The sequence below is a fragment of the Numida meleagris genome, chromosome 13, assembly GCF_002078875.1.
Source record: "Numida meleagris isolate 19003 breed g44 Domestic line chromosome 13, NumMel1.0, whole genome shotgun sequence".
Classification (NCBI taxonomy): Eukaryota; Metazoa; Chordata; class Aves; order Galliformes; family Numididae; genus Numida; species Numida meleagris.
Genome location: NC_034421.1, coordinates 14,595,561 through 14,612,677, shown reverse-complemented (window position 1 = coordinate 14,612,677; position 17,117 = coordinate 14,595,561). Strand labels below are relative to the sequence as shown.

General features: G+C 56.1%; 1 protein-coding gene and 1 long non-coding RNA gene across 11 annotated transcripts in view; both read left to right on the top strand.

The window, feature by feature from the left end:
• LOC110405722 (ankyrin repeat and fibronectin type-III domain-containing protein 1-like) overlaps positions 1–17,117 on the top strand; it is a 132,727-nt gene that overhangs the window by 78,793 nt on the left and 36,817 nt on the right. For 8 of the 10 annotated variants that reach the window (XM_021411292.1, XM_021411297.1, XM_021411296.1 and 5 more), the window contains one exon: positions 8,047–8,087. In XM_021411292.1, coding sequence (XP_021266967.1) covers positions 8,047–8,087 — 41 coding nt within the window. Of the gene's footprint in view, positions 1–7,151; positions 7,358–8,046; positions 8,088–17,117 lie in introns of those variants that run through there. The other 2 variants (XM_021411300.1, XM_021411299.1) reach the window with 1 other exon arrangement.
• Positions 8,094–13,225, top strand: LOC110405723. The gene is made up of 2 exons (XR_002443083.1): positions 8,094–11,505; positions 12,464–13,225. It is a non-coding gene; the product is annotated as an uncharacterized LOC110405723 (long non-coding RNA).

Below are 17,117 nucleotides of genomic sequence, written 5' to 3'. Positions count from 1 at the left end.
GGGAGGTCAGTGTGCCTCACTGGGCACGGGATGGAGCGAGCCCGAGGACGCGGTGAGCCAGGCTGTGATCCAGTTGGTGTCTCACCACCCAGAGATGTGCAGGGTCCGTTTTGGGGACACCCACAGGGGTCGGTCCTGGTGGCCCGGCTCTGGGGCTTTGGGTGCTCACGTCCCCGTGGCCCCGAGGAGATTCTGGAAGCTTGTATTGCGATGTGCTGAGAGCGGTCTGCAGGCTGAGCGCTCCAGGAGCAGGGCTTGGGGCGGGCGGTTTGCAGCTCTGCTCCGTGCCCTGTGGCATTGCACCTGGCATCGGGGGGCTGCTGGAGCTGTGGGCTTTGCAGGGCTGCACGTTTACCAACCAAGAGAAAGCAGTGGGCTTTTGTAAGAGAAGGTCTGGTGATTTATCCTCTGTATCCTGCGCAAGGATTTACCGGGGTGATATCACGTCACAAATGTATGTTTTGTTCTGTTTTGGCTTCCCGAGGCCTGCCTGAAGCTTGGTTGTCAGCTGAATCTCAGTGCGGTCTTGGAGGGAGCAGGTCCATTCTGAGCAGGTGGGAAGGGGGGGGCACCCTGCAGAGCACAGAGCAGGGCCTCACCGTGCCCCAGGCTCGGGGGCAGCCAGGCTGCAGGGGAACGCCAGGCTCCAGCTGGGATGCCCTGGTGCACGATGCAGGCTCTTGGCACATGTCTTCTGAAGGGCCGAATAAAAAGAGCATGGCTGTGGGTCCCATAACGTCAGCAATCCCAGCTCTGGTGCCCGAGCTGAGCTCTGTGTGCCGTGCCTCCAGGGAGCTCGCAGGAGCCTCCATGCGCCGCCGGGTGAAGCTCATGCATGCAGTGACGTTGGATGCAGAAGGGGTGGAAGGTGGATGCTCTGTGGGCCACGCTCTTTCCTTCCCTGCGCCGACAGCTGTAATGCCAATAAAACAAATGTTTGTTTTCTCGTTTGTTTGATGTGTGGCAGTGGCAGCACAAGGAGCTCGCTCAGCCCCCACCTCCCGCAGCGCTGCGGGAGCGTGACGCGCTCTTGCCACCAGTAAATGGCATTCGTGGAGGAAAAGGGATAAAGGAAAGGTTAGCGTGATGTTGTTTGTGATGGATGAAAGGGCTGTCAGCTCTGTCCTGCAGCCATGGATCCCCGGGTATTCCTGGGGCAGCGGGAAGGAATGCGTCTTGCAGGAATTCTTCACTTGGAACAACCATTTGGCTCTCGTGGGTCTGAAAAATTTAACTGAGTAACAAATTAATGGAGTTATTAGTCACTGTCTGGCTTGAATGGAAACACTTAGCTGACCCGGTGTGTCCATGCCTCCCGCCCCGGGCCGGGCAGTCTCCCTGTGGGGGCCGTGTGCCATCCCACGTTGCTGCCCCGCGTTGCAGCACGGCTCTTGTGGGAGCACCCCTGTCGGGAGGGCAGCGCTGGAGCAAGGGGCAGGGTCCTGCTGCAGGATGGTGGGAAGGGCTCGGCACAGGATGGGGCTCATTGCAGCCACGTTGCACCTGCAGAAATACAGGAAAACTGGGTGTTTTGCCCCCCTGGGATGTAACACAGTGTGCGCACGGGGTGAGGAGCAGAGGAGCGCGGGGCTGTCCGTGCACGCTGTGTCCCTGCGTGTGTGTGTGCCGCCCTCTGGCTCCATCCGTGTCACAGAGGGCACCCGGAGCCCTGACACCTCCAGAACAGCAGCTCCGGAGCGGCCCTGTTCCCACCACACCAGCACGGGGGAGCCCGAGTGGGACGGGCTGGGAGGCTGCACGGCCAGCTGGGAAACTCCCGACCCTGAGCCGCTTTCTTCCCAGCGCCGGCCAAGAAACGTGACGCTGAGCAAACAGGAGAAAATAAAACGAGAAACAAAACTCACACTGGATTCAGAGATGGCCTTTTAGCTGGCAGAATCCACACCGTCTGCGTGCAGAAATCTTAATTTCAGATCCGGTCTTTAAATGCAAATGTCACTTTAAATAGCTGTTCCTGCGCACACGTTCTGGTGCCTTCTGCCACGGAGCTAATGGATTGCGCTCTCTGTCAGTACATTCTTGTCTCATTTTGTATCCCCATACATTAAATTGATAGTTTGGGGGATTACAGCTCGTTCCAAGATTACATGGGTGGAGTCCCCTTTATATGGCCATGCTGGTATGCAGTGAATTTGAATTGGCACGGCAGAAAACTCGAAAATTTGGAACAGATAACTGTCTCCTATCTTTATATGGGAACATCAGAGTTCTTAGCTTTATTCTGGGGTTCCTGCCATTCCAAATATAATTTATTCTTTTATATAACTGTTTTCATATGATACACTCTTCAGAGTGGATAATGATTTGGGGAGGAATATAATTTATTTTTTTTTCCCCCTCCAAGGCTGTCTTCCCAATTAATGAGATTGAGAACGCGTTCCAAAAAGCTTTTTCCCCCTCCGGGCTTTTTAAAATGCTCTCCGATTATTCTGCAGCGTGTCTCGCGCTTCCTTGATGGGGTTTGGTGCCTCAGCACTTAGTGGTGGTCGGGCAGTGCGGTGCGGGGCCGCGCGTGGGGCAGCAGCAGTGTGGCCTGGGGGGGCCCGGGGGGATCTGCACATCCTTTCCTGCAGGGCTGCTGGGGGAGGGATGCTCCTGGAGAAGCGTGTGGCATCCACGGGGATTTCCCACAGGCTTTTCCGACTTGCAACCTCACATGCGGCAATGATGGTTCGGGACAGCCCCAGCTCTCAGCCTGTCCCATAGGGGAGCTGTTCCATTCCATGGACCATTTTTGTGGCCCTCCTCTGGACACGCTCCAGCAGCTCCATGTCTCTCCTGTACTGAGGGCTCCACATCTGGATGCAGTGCTCCAGGTGAGGTCTCACAGCACAGAGCAGAGGGGCAGGATCCCCTCCCTTGCCCTGCTGGCTGCGCTGCTTTGGTGCACCCAGGATCCAGTTGGTTTTAGGGCTGTGAGGGCACCTTGCTGGCTCGTGTCCAGCTGCCATCCACCAGTACCCCCAGGACCTTTCCAGCAGGGCTGTGCTCCACCCTTACATCCCCCAGTGCAGGTTGCCATGACCCAGGTGCCAATGCATCCCAGCAGCTGCATCCAGCGGAGGGGAGCAGCAGAGAGGAGTGGAACATGGGCTCCAGTGGCACCTGTGTGCTGGGCTCCCCAGTGCACGCCTCGGCCCAAGCACAGCGCTTTCCCAGCGTGCTCAAAGTTGCAGTAACAGTTTGCAGGCTGCCGCTGAGATGGAAAAAGCAAAGGTGGAAAACAGCACGTGCACAGCAGCACGCTGCTTGTGAGAGCCCCTGCCTGCCGCTGCCCGTGCAGCTCCTCCCCTGCCTGCCTGAGGCTGTGCTAAATGCAGACAGGGGCGGGAGGTGCCCGTGCCCATGAGTGCCATGCTGGGGGCAGGGCTGGGGGGTGGGCTTCGATCAGCATTAGCCCACAAGTTTGTTTGGTGGAGCGTTCTACCAGCGTGGAAAAAATAACCTCCCTCAGTTTTTGTCTCTCCTTTTGTTTGTGTGGGCATTGGTTATTCTGGGAGTACTGAGCCAGATTTTATTGGAATGGCTGAGAACGCTGCCACCTGCGAGCAGCTGCTCGTCTTTGGGGATCGTTTTGGTGTCATTTCTAAACAATTGCATGAGGCTTCTTCAGCCGCGCTCGTAATGTGGTTCTCCCAGGGACACTGCCCAGAAAAAAAGATGAGCTCAGATCGTGCTTGGCAACATTTCGGGGAGTAAAAAGTGCAGCGGGATTGATGTGTGGTGGTGGGAAGAAACGGATCATGCAGAACTGCCTCGGCCCCGCCGTGCAGCATGGTTCCCAGCCCCGTGGCTGTTGTTTCCTGGCGCGGTTCAGCTTCAGGGCTCAGCGCTGTCCTTCACCATGGTCTCATGTTTGATGTTTGCATTAGTCCTGTCGTCAGGCACCTTTTGCCCTCTTGGTGCTTCTGGTGATGCTGCACTTTCGGGCAGGCTCCAAGCATCACGTGGAAGAGCGGTGCTCTTCTCAAAGCAAGGACAGCAGCAGCAGCAGCAGCCCAGCTCTGAGATGCTGACGTGGGGAGAGGAAGAGGGTCCTGATGGTAACAGCCTGGGATAGCACTTCATTAGTCAAATTGGCCAGCAATCCAAAAACGGGGGAGATTTAGGTCAGATGTTAGGGGGAAATCCTTCACTCAGAGAGGTGAGGAGCTGGCACTGCTGCCCAGAGCTGTGCTGTCCCGTCCCTGGAGGTGCCCATGGCCATGGACGGACCCTGGGCAGCCTGAGCTGGGGGGCAGCCAGCCCATGGCAGGGCTGGGGCTGGGGCCTGGGCGGGCCATTCCAACCCAACCATGCTGGGATTCAGCCTTCCCATCTTAGCCAGGCAGCGCCCTCGCTCCCAACCACCACCTCCATTGGGATGTGCCTTGTGCAGGGGCTGCTCCTGCCCCACCAGTGCCCTGGGCTCTGTCCCGAAGCTGTTCACCTCCATCTGTGGAGCAGAACGGCGGAGCTAGGCACGAGCCTCACTCAAGGATTTGTTTTAAAAATACATGCCGATAGAAACGACTCTCTCCATTATTTCATTAAGGGATTTCAAACGTGCTTCCTAAGCCCTGAGTCATCAATGAAATGAGCAAGTGGCAGGCAGCACGGCAGCCCCGTGGAACGTGACTCACGCTGCGGTGTGGGGGACGCACTGAGCGCAGGGATGCTCGCACCTCCTGTCCCCTGCCACGACCAGGCTCTCCCCGTGGCATCAGCAGAGCCCTCCCAGAGCCTCTGTGGCTCTGGGTTTGTTTTGCCTGTGGCTCTGCAGCTCTCAGAGCCCCCCTCTTCGCATCAGTGTGCTCGAGCTGCCAGCATGCAGCTCTCCTGGCAGCCAGCAGATCCCAATCTCAACGCGTGTGAGACGGACGGCATTCAATTTTGTGTTGTATAACTGTGGAGATGAAAACTTCCATAGCCCATATCAATGCAGGAGAGATTGACCTTTCTGCCCAGAATGCAGAGGAATATACCAGGCCACCTTCTGCTCTGCTTTGAGAGCTCTCTGAGAGAGAGAGCCTTTCAGTCCTCAGGCATAGGTGGGGAAAGCCGAGCTTGTCCCAGCTCCCTGCATGCCAGGAGCTCTGCACAGGTCAGCATGGCCCTCACAGCACCTAGGAATGCTGATCCTCTCCCCACTCTGGACATGGCTTCAGCTTGCTGAGTGCCAGCACGTTTCTCCAAATATTCAGGCTTATGTTCCCGTCCTGTTTCATCCCGCTCTGCTTCATTACTGTGATCCATCCACCCAGTGGTGCTTCCCTTGGGCACTTGTCCACCGTGGTCCCCACCCGTCACCATCAGCTGAGATCACCCCATGTTCTGCAGTGGGGCCAGGGCTGTTGGTGCAGCGGTACTGGTGCTGTTGGTGAGAGGGACTGGGACCAGTGGTAGAATGGGGCTGGGGCTGTTAGTACAGCAGGACCAGAGCTGTTGGAGCAGGGGGAGTGGGGCTGTCGCTGCCCTGGGGCAATGCGGCTCCTCACCAAAGGGCTTCCAGTTGCATCCCACATAGAGGTGGCCAAGAGCATGTCCTCACCCCTTGCATGTGCTGAGAAGAAAGAAATGAAATGTGGGGGGAGTTTTGGCTGTGTGCTGTGCACAGACCCTCTCTCTTCTGGGGAGAGAGCGAGGAGGGCTGCGTGGGGGCCGTGGGGAGGCAGGGGGGGGGTCAGCCAGCGGGGTGCAGGGCAGCCAGGAGCAGAGCCTCGGCTGCTGGTCTCGCTCCAGGCCCGACTCCTTGGACATGGTGCTGGAATTCTGCTGTCCCTCCTCGACTGCTGTTTTCTTAATAAGGCTCCAAATGAGATGTTTTGGCTAGTCATTGTTACAGCGCTCCCCGCTTTCTTGTTTTGCTTTTCCTCTCTCCAAAGCTAGTGCCTCGTCGTTCTATTCCAGCTATCTAATACCCCCTGAGTTTTCCGTGACTCTTAAAAACCAGCTGCTCAATGTGCTCGCATTAACCCATTGCCTGCCCTCTGGGGCTCCTGCTGCCAGCTGTGGGGCTCCCAGTGACAGCCATTGGGCTCTCAGTGCCAGCCGTGGGGCACTTGGTGCCAGCTCTGGGGCTCCACAGTCCCAGCTGTGGGGTTCTCAGTGTGGGGCTCTTAGTGCCAGCTTTGCTGGCAACTCTGTGCTGGGCCACCCGGGGTTCTGAGCTGCCTTGGGTCAGAGGGAGCCATCCTACAGAGCTCCGCTGGGGCTGGCCTCTGGCTGTGGGTGCAGATTTCCAGTGCATTGGGTGGTGGAGCTGCTACCAGTTGAGGATCACTCTGTGATCCTCACTAGCATGGATAGTGGATGAAACTGAATTTTTCATGGCTTGGGAACTGCATTGTAGCCATAGTTTGGGATCCAGCACCCTGTGGTTTAGGTGTCAAGTTTAAGGAAGTAATGACATCCCCATTGGGAGTGCTGTGCCCAATGTATGGGTGGTGCTCCCGGGATTGGGAGCTTTTGCCACAGCATCGATGAGTTTGTGTGTTTTGGTGATGGAATGGGGTGAGAATGAGGCATGTGTTGGTAGGGGATGGTGAAAGGATGTTTCCCTGAGGAAGACCATGAGGACGGTGCACACACAGGCTGCAAAGGGGCCTCTGCATGTGGGAGGCGGGAGGAAGGCTCAGTGAGGAGGAGGAGGAGCATTGCAACGCGTAGAAGAGACCTCAGCGAAAGCCACCTCGTCTTGGGGAGCTGCTTGGTGCGAGGTGCAGCTGTTGGCTGGAGCACAGCTCCCATCGCATCATTGCCCTGCTCTGTTCCTGCCCCATTCGCATCTCATCATGTGGGGCTCCCGCTGTCTCCCCTCGCTGCCTCTGCGCCCACTGAGCTTTGCCCAGGCCCGAGCTTGGGCACATCCCTGTCTCCAGGACAGTGCGAGGGCAGCGCAGCCCCATCCCCATGCTCCCAGTGCCGTGGGTTTGGCTCGGGGCTGGGAGTGGGTGGGTGCCCCCAGCCCCGGGGAAATGTGCCCAGAGCACGGACACCTGCCCGTGGACACTGGGACAGTGCTGCCCTGTGTGCTCAGTGCCCGGAGCCCGGGGCTTTCCTCGGGGCTGGGCAGGGATTGCTCCCAGTCCCTATTAGCATTCGGCCCCGCTGCTGCTTCGGCGCTTGCCTTCGCGATTGCCTGGCAACCACGGAGCAAAACTACAACAGCTGCCGGGCCCAGCGTGCCTCCCGCCAGCCGGCATACGCCCGTGGTGACGGGGACAGGGAGAGGACGGTGGCAAGGCTGCCCGGTGCCACTGCCCGGGGCCCCCGTGCTGGTGGGCTGCAAGGGGAGGGCCGTCCCTGGGAGTAGGAGCAGGAGGAGGCACGGTGGCTGTGCTGCCGCCCTGGCTTGGTGGGTCTGTTTGTCTGTCTGTCCGTCTGTCTGTCTGTCCGTCTGTCCATCCAAACACCTATCTGTCTGTCTGTCTATCCATCAATCTGTCTGTCTGTCTCGCCGTGAGCTTCATGCTGCACCCAATGCATCCCTCTGGTGGTGGGGGCCTCCCTGTGCTCGTCCCATCCCCTCATCCCCCAGGGTTGGGATGGCCCTGGGCTTCCAATAGGCCGTGCTGGTGGCAGTGCTGGCATTTGTGCAGGTGTGGGTGCGTGGGAACCTCATGAGCGTCGGGCTGTCCTCGCTTTGCATGTTGTTGGGGTTTTTCTGGACAGAAGAATTTCATGGACCTCTTTCCGTGACTGTGGGTCTCTCTGCTGGCCCCACACCCTGTCCTGCTTCCAGGCTGCCCTGATGCGTGGTGCTGCACTGCTGCGAGCAGTAGCAAATGTGGATGTGCCGGGCTCAGACCCAACGCATCCTCGTGCTGCTGCTGTGACCCTTTCTCAGCACACCCCTGGTGACTGCAGGCTGTGTCTGCACTGTGTTAGGGGCCAGAGGTCCTGAGCTGGCAGCCCGGCATGCCCCCAGCCTGCCCAGCCATACACGCAGCCCAGGCACGGCCCTTCCTGCTCACACATCTTCATCAATGGCACTGCTCAGCCATGGGTTAAAGGAACATAACTGTTTTGTCTTGTGTCTTGCAGAGCCTGGGGTCGGCAGACAAGAAAGACTTCTACCAGCACAAGTAAGTGCCAGTGGCGTTGGTGAGTAATTGCGTGGAAATTCCCGGTTGGTCCGTATCGTCAGGCAGCTCTGGCTTGCTAAGATTAGACATATCGGTGTACAGGAATAGCTGCAGCAATTACACGAGCAAGGATGAGAGTGAAGGGCTGTCAGTCACCTTGGCTTCGGGGCATATGCAGATTGTTAAATCAGGTCAGGAGGAGCTGACAGCATGGCTGAGCCTGGGGCGGGAGCTGGGACCGTCGGGCTGTGCAGTGGGGCTGTGACCTCTCCCACCTCTGCTCCCCTGCTCCGAGTGCACACAGCAGAGCTCACGCTCTCAGGCAGTGATGCTGCTGCACCCTGCATTCCCAGAGCCTCGCTGCAGCAAGGCATCCTCCAGGCAGGAAGGCAGTCTGTTCGCTGGAGGGATGTCTGGCAGCATGATGAGCTGCATAGGGGCAAACTCTATTAAAACCCATGGTGAGAGCTTCAGTGCTGGCCCTGAGTGCAGAGCAGCCGTGTGTTGTGCTGCTGAGCGTGTTCGCTGGTAGGACCCTGTGCTGCTTCTGCGCTGTTTGGGAGAAGTGAAACATCCTTCTGTTATCGTCTTTTTTGTACTGGAAAAAAGATGCTATTGGTGTTTTTGAAATTGTGGAATAGTGCTCTGTCATGCAGGATTGTCATTGGGAGGGCGTTTTTTGGAAGATGCAGAAGGGATTGGGTTGAGAACATCTTTTCTCCTCCATAATTTGGTGTATTTCTGTTCTTGTTCTTTCCTTGCTGTGTTCCAATCCGTTCCTGCAGTGCTGCTCCCAGCAGTGCTGACCCCACAAGGAGCATGAGGCAGCATCCTCCTTTGCCTTCTGGTCCCATTTATGCTTCCCATCACAGAGGCACACCTGGGTGCCCAGGATGGCAGAGCGTCCCCAAACCCTGACAGAGCTGCTGGGATGGGGAGTGCCTGTGCGTGTGTCGGGGGTTAGCTATGGGCTCCTTTCTCCTTATGCCACTGGAGGCTTTTGACAACCCAGCATGAGGCTCATGGGTCCCAGCTGAAAGTTCTGATTCAGAGCTGTTCCATCTGCTCACCTGAAGGCAGGGCTGGCTACCAGCTTCCCAACACCACTGGCAGCAAGAGCCTGCTGAAAACCCAGCCAGAGCCATTTCCTAGGCTGCTGCATCCCACCAAGCCTTCTGGGAGACCAAAGGTGCATCCCAGGGAGCTCGTCGTGGATGCAGCGACAAAATCAGCACACATTTGTCAAAGGATTTTAGAGATGTGTTTGTGACCTCTGCTGACCATGGCCCGAGATTTCCGTGCTGCTCACTGCAGCACAGCTGTGTGCTAATGCAGAATGTGCTTTTGACCACCATGCTCAACAAAGGCCAAAGCAGCTCTTGTGTTCAGTGATTGCTGAGGGTGGTGATGGCCATTCCAGCTCCAGGCCCACATCAGGAGTGGTGAATCCTGGCTTTTGTGTCCAGGAGGCCGTGTTCCCTGTTCTGCATTGCATGCAGGAATGCTGCTTGGATTGGGAAGGCTTAACCTTAAACAATTACATCACCTGAGAACTAAAGGAGCTAGAGAACATCCCGGGAAGAGCGGCACACAGAGAGCTGCCAGAGCTGACATTCCCAAGAGAGGAGTTGTGGCCATGAGCCCAGCACTGAGCCAGCACCTGCCCAGGTTTTACCGCCTGTGTTGACTGTGCCAGCCTCACGCTGCATCCCATGAGAGCAGCACTGACACCTTCACGCTGCTCTTCCCAACGGGCTGTCAGGGCATCATGATGTGCAGGACACATCCTGATCCAATCCCATCTGATCCTGTTTGGGGATGCAGCTCCTACCCACCCTGCCCGCAGCCCCAAAGCCTAGTGCCACTATGTCCCTTGGCGCAGGGAGCTGCTGAGAGGGTTGTGACATTGGGTGTGTGCCAGGGCATCCAGAGCCCCTTCCGCGTTTCTGATAGAGGGCCCTTGTGTGTGTTGTGGAGCAGAGCACGGGGCAGCGGCTGCAGAACAGGCATTGTGTGCCAGGCACTGCGGGTGAGTGCTGGGGTGGCTGCAGAAGCCCCGTTGGGGCCGGGGAAGGCTGCTGCTTCTTGGAGGCGTGTTTGCTCTTCAGTCTCAGGCGTGAACTGGTTTCTTCGAACCAAGAGAGAAATTTTGGTTGTAATAACGATCATAAAGCCCCTAGCGAGTGCAGACCGAAATACCTGGATTTAATTAAAGTGGCTCTGATTTGCTGCAGGAGCTGCTCGCGCTCGCTGCCCGTGCTGCCTCCTCCGCTGAGAGCAATGCTCAGCTGTCAGGAGCCGCTTTGCTGGGAGCAGCTCATGTTTGCAGGCACTCGAGGTGTCAGCACTGACACTGCCCTTGTCCCTGTGCGCGTTCAGCCAGTGCGGAGATGTGGCCGTGCCCGCCAGCCCTCCTGTGCCCCAGGAGATCCTGCAGCCTTCCTGTGGGCTCTCCTTGGGGCTCTGTCTCCATTCCAGATTCAAGGCTGCCGCCCGCCTTGTGTGTGAAGCCTCAGAGGTGTAAACACACCACCAACCTCTGAAACCTCCTTATGTAACTGCAGCATCTCGTGTTTGTTTTGTCTTGCAGTATTTGTTAAGTCAAGAGTGTCTGCAGCTAATTTGTTATCACCCTGCTCTTAAGGTGGATGTTTTACACTGAGACCTCTCTGTGCCAGCACAGGGATGAAAGTGAATGTTTCATCGCTGAATCATTACCTTGTAACTCCTTGGCATCTTTAAGGATCTAGAAACCGGTATTTACACCTCAGAAGCATTTAAGGCCATCACAATAATCTAGATGTGTTCCTAAGCAGGGTGTTCATTTCACTGCCTCCTTAACTCAGACGTTATCATTACAATAGTAATAACAGCAGGATGCCTGTGTGCTGGGTTTGACTTCTTTGCAGTGCCCGAGGGCCAGAGAGACACTCAGCTGGGACACTGCAAGGAACAGCCGCACTGCCAAGTGCCAGGCTGGGAGGAGGAAGCCCAGGGGAAGGGAGGGGTGAGGGATGGTGCAGATGCTGCAAGGGGATAGGGGAGGCAATGCCCAGCCCCGCATCTCCAAAGCCATGGTGTTCTCAACACTGCAAGAAATTGCCCCAGATTGCCTTTGCTGAACTGGAGGATGCATCTCCCAGCCTTAGGAAGGGCACTGAAGGCATGGGTGGCTGCTGAGGGGCAGCAGAGCCATAGCCCTGGCTTTAGAGTCAGGGAGTTAACTCCTCCACATGCAGTGTAATAAAGCAAAGAAGATTCCATTGCTGGGCAGGGTATCCTAGCGGCAGGGGCTGAGCCACTGGAACTTTAAAAATATATTTCCCCTGGGATACAGTGGATACAGAGGCTATGATATGGGCAGGTGGAGAGCTTTGAGCCTCTCCAAGTGCTGGGAAAGGAATGGAATCCTTCCAAGGTACTTCTGAGAAATGTTGTGGTTCAACAAATGTCACTCTGGGGATGGAGAGCAGAGCAAGACTGGAGCTGATGGAAAAGGAAGGCTTGCAGGAGTGGGTGTGAATGGCAGGAGATAGGGATTGCCTTGGATGTCTGCAGAGAACAAAGTCAGTGCTACAGGAGAGAGGATGGGGCACAGCCTTGGGGAGAAGCAGGGCTGGTGAGGGTGAGGAAGAGACAGCCGTGCTGGTCCGCCTGACGTTTCCGTGCTATCTGCCCAGCCTGATGCTGTTGTTTGCTTCTGAAGCAGGGGAAGCTGGAGCCTGTTGGTGCCTGTTCTGTCTCCAGTAGTGCTCCATTACGTAGGACAGATCCTGCCGAAGACCACAGTTTGTGTGAAGCAAGAATTAATGCAATTCTTATTCACATTCTTTTTTATTGCTTGTTGCATGGGAGTGCTTGCCCCATGCCTTTGTAGCTGATAGGGCAGGAGGGCCATGGTGGGGTTCTGTACCCCCAGGTCCAAGGGCAGAAGCCCCTTCTCTCACTGTGCCTGGGTGGCACCAGCATCAGTGGTACCTGGCCTGGGACTAGGGTTGAGGACCTGCTCCCAAATGTCCCATCCGAGGGGACAAGTTGCTGCTCAGCTCCAGCCCACAGGACAGGAGGAGCAGTGCTCCATGCTGGCACAGTGCTGCTGCCAGCTCTGGCAGAACAAAGTTTGAGGTTTAGTTATTTCTGCACAGCTTTCAATGTGTTAAGTGAGCTTTCAATGCAGGCTCTTGCTGTGCCGGTTGTCATAGAAACTTGAAGGGCTTTTTTCTCCTATCCCCCCAGCCCCTTTCTTTAAACCAAAGCCGTTTTTTTTCCTTCATAATTTCCCTTCCAGTCCAATTAAACCTGCTCACCCCCAGCTCCACCACTACCACACCAGGAGCTGGTGTCTTTACGCTGTGTCTCCTTTTGTCTTCACCTAGGAGTGTGTGTTCCCATGAGCTGGCACACCTTGGCAGCCCTGGGTCCCGGCCCACTGCAACTCCAACGCACCAGGGGTCCCGTGCCATGTCCCAGGCCACACAAGGGAACCCATGCCCTGAGGGGAGCAGCAGCAGGGCTCACTGGGCCACACTGGGACCGACTGGGAGCCTCCTGCACACCCGCTGCAGCCCTCCCGCATCTGCCACGCCTGCCATTAATCACAGCCGAGGAAGCAGGCGTAGGAAGACTGACGTTTTTTAACAAAATAACTGAGCCTGTGTTCCCTGAGCAGGAGAGCAAGGTGCTTTCAGCTGTGAGCCAACACTAAGACACCCATGGCATGAGGGATGCTCCTGCCCGTGAGGCGGCAGGGAAGGCTGCGGCCTAGTGCAGCCACCCTGCGCCCAGCACTGTGGACCCTTTCCTTCCTGCTGGCTCCCTGCAGCCTGGCACTCTGGCTTCTGGCCTACTGGGACCTGCCCTGCTCACTGCCTCCTGCCCTGCTCCCTGGGCACCTGGCTCAGGGCTTCAGGGACCCTCCAGGCCTGCCAGTGTGGGTTTGGTAGAAAGGGGCTGTCACATCGTGCCGTGTGGGCTGTGGATGTCCTCTGAGCAGCATCCCTTCCTCCCAGCTTCTCCGAGGGGCCTGGTGCGGCCCCGTCCCTGTGCCAGCCTGCTGGCTCTGCCCCTCTGCATGGACAAGTGCTCTGGTCTGTGGGAACAGGAACAGGATTTCTGTCAATAAACTGAATACAGCTTGAGCTTTTAGAAGCAGGACATTTTTCCAGCCCTTGGATCAATTCTGTGGCCCATCCTCCTCCAGCCCCTCTGGTTTTAGTGTCCCGCTTTAAGCATGGCATCCTAATGGCAGGAGCGCTCCCCTGCCACCCTCGGCAGCATACATATGTACCTCCCCTCTCCTGCAAGAACCACATCAGCCCTTTTTGCCACAGCACCACATTAGGGCCTTGTGCCGGGCTGTTCACCCGTGGTGACCCCCAGAGTCCCTCCCTCGCTGGGACAAGCCCCTGTCCTTGAACACGGCTGGGATCTGTCTTATGGTACTGGGCAGCCTCAGCGTGATCAGCTCAGCATTACCAGGCAGCCTTCATTTCGCTCTTTGCTCCTCAATATTTACTGTTGCATCCATCTTTCTGTCATCTACTCATTTTCTGAGCAAGGATTTTGTTTTCTCCCTGATCACTGATGAAGCAACCACCAAGCATGCTCCCCTACAGCTTGCTGAGAACACCTCTCTGCAGTTCCTCACTCTGTTTGGGATCTGCCATCCAGCTCCCAGCCTGTTCACTGTGCTTTATTGGTACCATGTAGTACTATCTTTTAAAATCAGAGTGTCATGAAGCACTTACCGCTCCAACTGCACAGGCTGCGAATACATGCGGTGCTTTTACAACTCAGCCTGCATTAACTAAAGAGCAAAATCAGGTTCATTTGACAAGATCTCTTTCCCATAAAGACCTGCTGGCAGGTTTTAATTACAGCCTGCATCCTTTAATCATTTCTTAATTTCACTCCAGATGAGCCCAGGCTCCGGGTCTCAGCCCTGGCCACTCTGGAGCTAACTGGGTCAGCCTCCCCCAGGCTCCACACACCGCAGTGGGGCCATCTGCCCCCCGGCCCCACAGCCTGAGCCCTGCCCAAGGCACGGTGGGACCCAGTGGTAGCTGTGCTGTTTTGCCTGTCCCAGCTGTGCATTTTCATTATCAGGTTTCAACACTTTGTAACTCTTCATTTACATTGACCTCTCTTTGTTGCATATTCCATTTCCACACTAAGCCCTCATTTGGCAAACAGGGCTTTAAACCAGTTGCTTATTTTCCTACCTATGAAACTGGACTTCACAGACATCCAACAAACTCCCCTTAAGGAATTCTAATTTTTTCCCCTGACTTCTTCTTGCAGTGGGTTTATCCCAGGCTGTGAGAACAGCCATTCTGCAGCCCCAAGCACGCCCAGCTGGCTGCCACCATCCCTTGTTGGTCTGCAAGGATTGCAAGCAGCCTTGTGTGTGCCCGACTCCAACCTTGTATGATGAGGAAGTGGCCCCAGGAATGTTTGGAGGTGCATATGCTGTTGTGCTGCTGGCTGTGAGTGTCCTACCATGCAACTTGCAAGCCCACCACTTCTTGCTGTCCCCTGAGAGCATGTATCTAAGGCTGAACTCGTGCAGTGCTGTGCTGGCTCAGGCGTGCTGTGATGCTTCTCTTCTTGGTCCATGGTGGAAAGGTATATCTATATTTCTTTGGGTACTGATGGTAGGCAAGGTTCTGCAATTCTAAAGGGAAAAGGCATGTATTTAAAATATACAGTGTCCTCCTCATACTTCCCTGCTCACCCCTCCTGTGCAGAGGCTTCAGTCTCCTGACCATGGGAATCACTGCAGCAGGTTTCAGTGGTGTCAACTGCATGAAATTTCTGCCCATGAGTGAAGATTTCCAGTGCCTCATGCTTCTTAATCAGCCTCGCCGCCTCGCGTCATCACAGGGGCATGTGCTGCGGCACAGCAGCTTGCTTCAAGGGTGGAAGCTGTCCGTGCTGGTGGAAATGACAGCATTGGCCTTGAGAGCAGTGAGCCTCTGGGTTTCAGTCCTTGTGCGATGCTTCTGATGGGGTCATTTGCTCTGGGAAAATGAGGGACCATCAAGCAGAATGTGCTATTTACCTGGCTGTGCTGCACAGATGGGGAGATAGTGCTAATTTGCTCTGGGACCAGTGTGTCTGAGGACATGAAAGGAGGAAAGTACATTGGTTTTGCTGCATCCTCACAGCAGCAAAGGGGAGATCTGATACTCTGAGCTTGCCCTCAGGTTTTGGCCGTTAGCGAAGGCAGGAGCCAGAGCAACACACTGACTGCCTGGGATGTGGGGCAGAGAGGGAAGGGCACAGGTCCTTGACTGTCTCTGCAGGTTTGGGGCACTGTGTAGGGCAGCAACACCTCCAGCATTGCTGAGCAGCTCCTGGGGGCATGGATCCCACCCCATGAGTGCTCCGTCTGTGTCCAGGCTGCACATGGAGCCTGGCTGCCAGCCCCAGACAGATCTCTGCCCCATCCAGAAAGGGCTGCTGTAGAGAGGGTGAGCCTGTAATAATCACTGAAGGGTCACTGGGCAGTGACATTTTGACCTAACTGAACACCTGGCAGAATCAAGCTGTGGCCAACACTGGCAGGTTGACTCTGAGGAGCTCCATGTGTGAGTTACAGCTGCACTGCTCACCAAAAAAGGGCCATTTCACTGTGGGGATGCAGGAGGTGTGCTGAGCACCAGCACTCCAAATTCAGTCCCTCCCAAACTGAAGGCATTCTTTGAGGTTCCAGCCCAGAGCTGTCATGCAGCAGAGGACGTGGGAAGGGGACACAGAACCCGCTGGGACCCCTCTGTATTGAGTGGGCACTGCACTGTGCTCTGGCCCCACTGCCCTCAGCCCCATTTCTGGCCCCACACCAACACACAGACCCATAGAGCGCCTGTGGTGTGCCCAGAGGAGTGACGTGGAGAGGGGGGCAAAGGAACCCGAGGGCCTCCCACCACTAGGGTAGTGTACAGTTCCACATTTAAAAATAGGAAAGACAAGCCTTCAGGAAGCTTGAATACCTCAAGAGAACTGCTGGACATGGCAGTGATTGAGAAGGGGCCATTTGCAGGTTTTTCTTTGCAGTAGGAGATAGGAAAGAGAAAGCACCAAGGGAGGGAAGGCTCAGCCACATTCATTCTCCCCTCGTGTCAGGGATGCTTTGTTTTCCAGAAGTGCAATTGTTTGGGCTGCTGTTTCATTAGACAGATGATGTGCAGCTCGGGGCTCGCCGAGGCTCAGGCTCAGATGGGCTCTGCCCACAGTGAGGCTGTGCTGCCTGGCCATGGTCCTGGTGTCACTTCCCACTGCGTCCCTCTCCTTCTTGTGACAGCAAGTTCAGTGCTGGGGCTGAGGCCACCAGTGTGTGGGCTTGGCACTGCTGGTCCTGAGGCTCCTTGCTCCATCAGCTGCCTTCCTGCAGGAAGTGCAGCTCGTGTGCTGCCATTCCAGATGTTTCACCCTCTCCCAGATGTTTGCAGCCAGCTGTCTGCCCACCCCTGGCATCCCAGCATCCACAGGTCAGACTCACCAGCCTGGCACTGGGAGAGCCCTGCCTACTGAGGTTGTCCCCACTCCCCTGCCTGTCCCCACTCAGTGCCATGAGCTCTGCTGTCACCACAAGGTGCGGCTGTGTCCCTGTGCCTCGCTGCATCCAGCAAAACCTCTGCAGCAACCCACAGGGATCCCCAGAGGAACGTGGAGCCCTAACTACGCAAAGACCATGCTGAAATTTTCACCCCGGCCCAGACACTGGGGGTGTCAGCTTAGATTTTCCAAACACAGAGAGAGCCCTTTCAGGTCGGCGTGCTCAGACACTGCAGCTTTAATGCCCGAGCACCCAGCGTGTTTCCACTCCCCTCGTATGCATCAATCAGGTCTCGGTGAGGCTCTGAAAGAGCCAGTTTGTTAAACAAACACACTTAGTGTAAAAAGTTTATTCCAGTTAATTAGGACTTCATTGCAATGGAAACAAATTACCCAGCTGTCATCTGCCAAGCCAAACAGTGCCAGGGCAGAGGGGGTCCTGGCCAGGCGGGAGACAAACAGCCATCTCAGGCA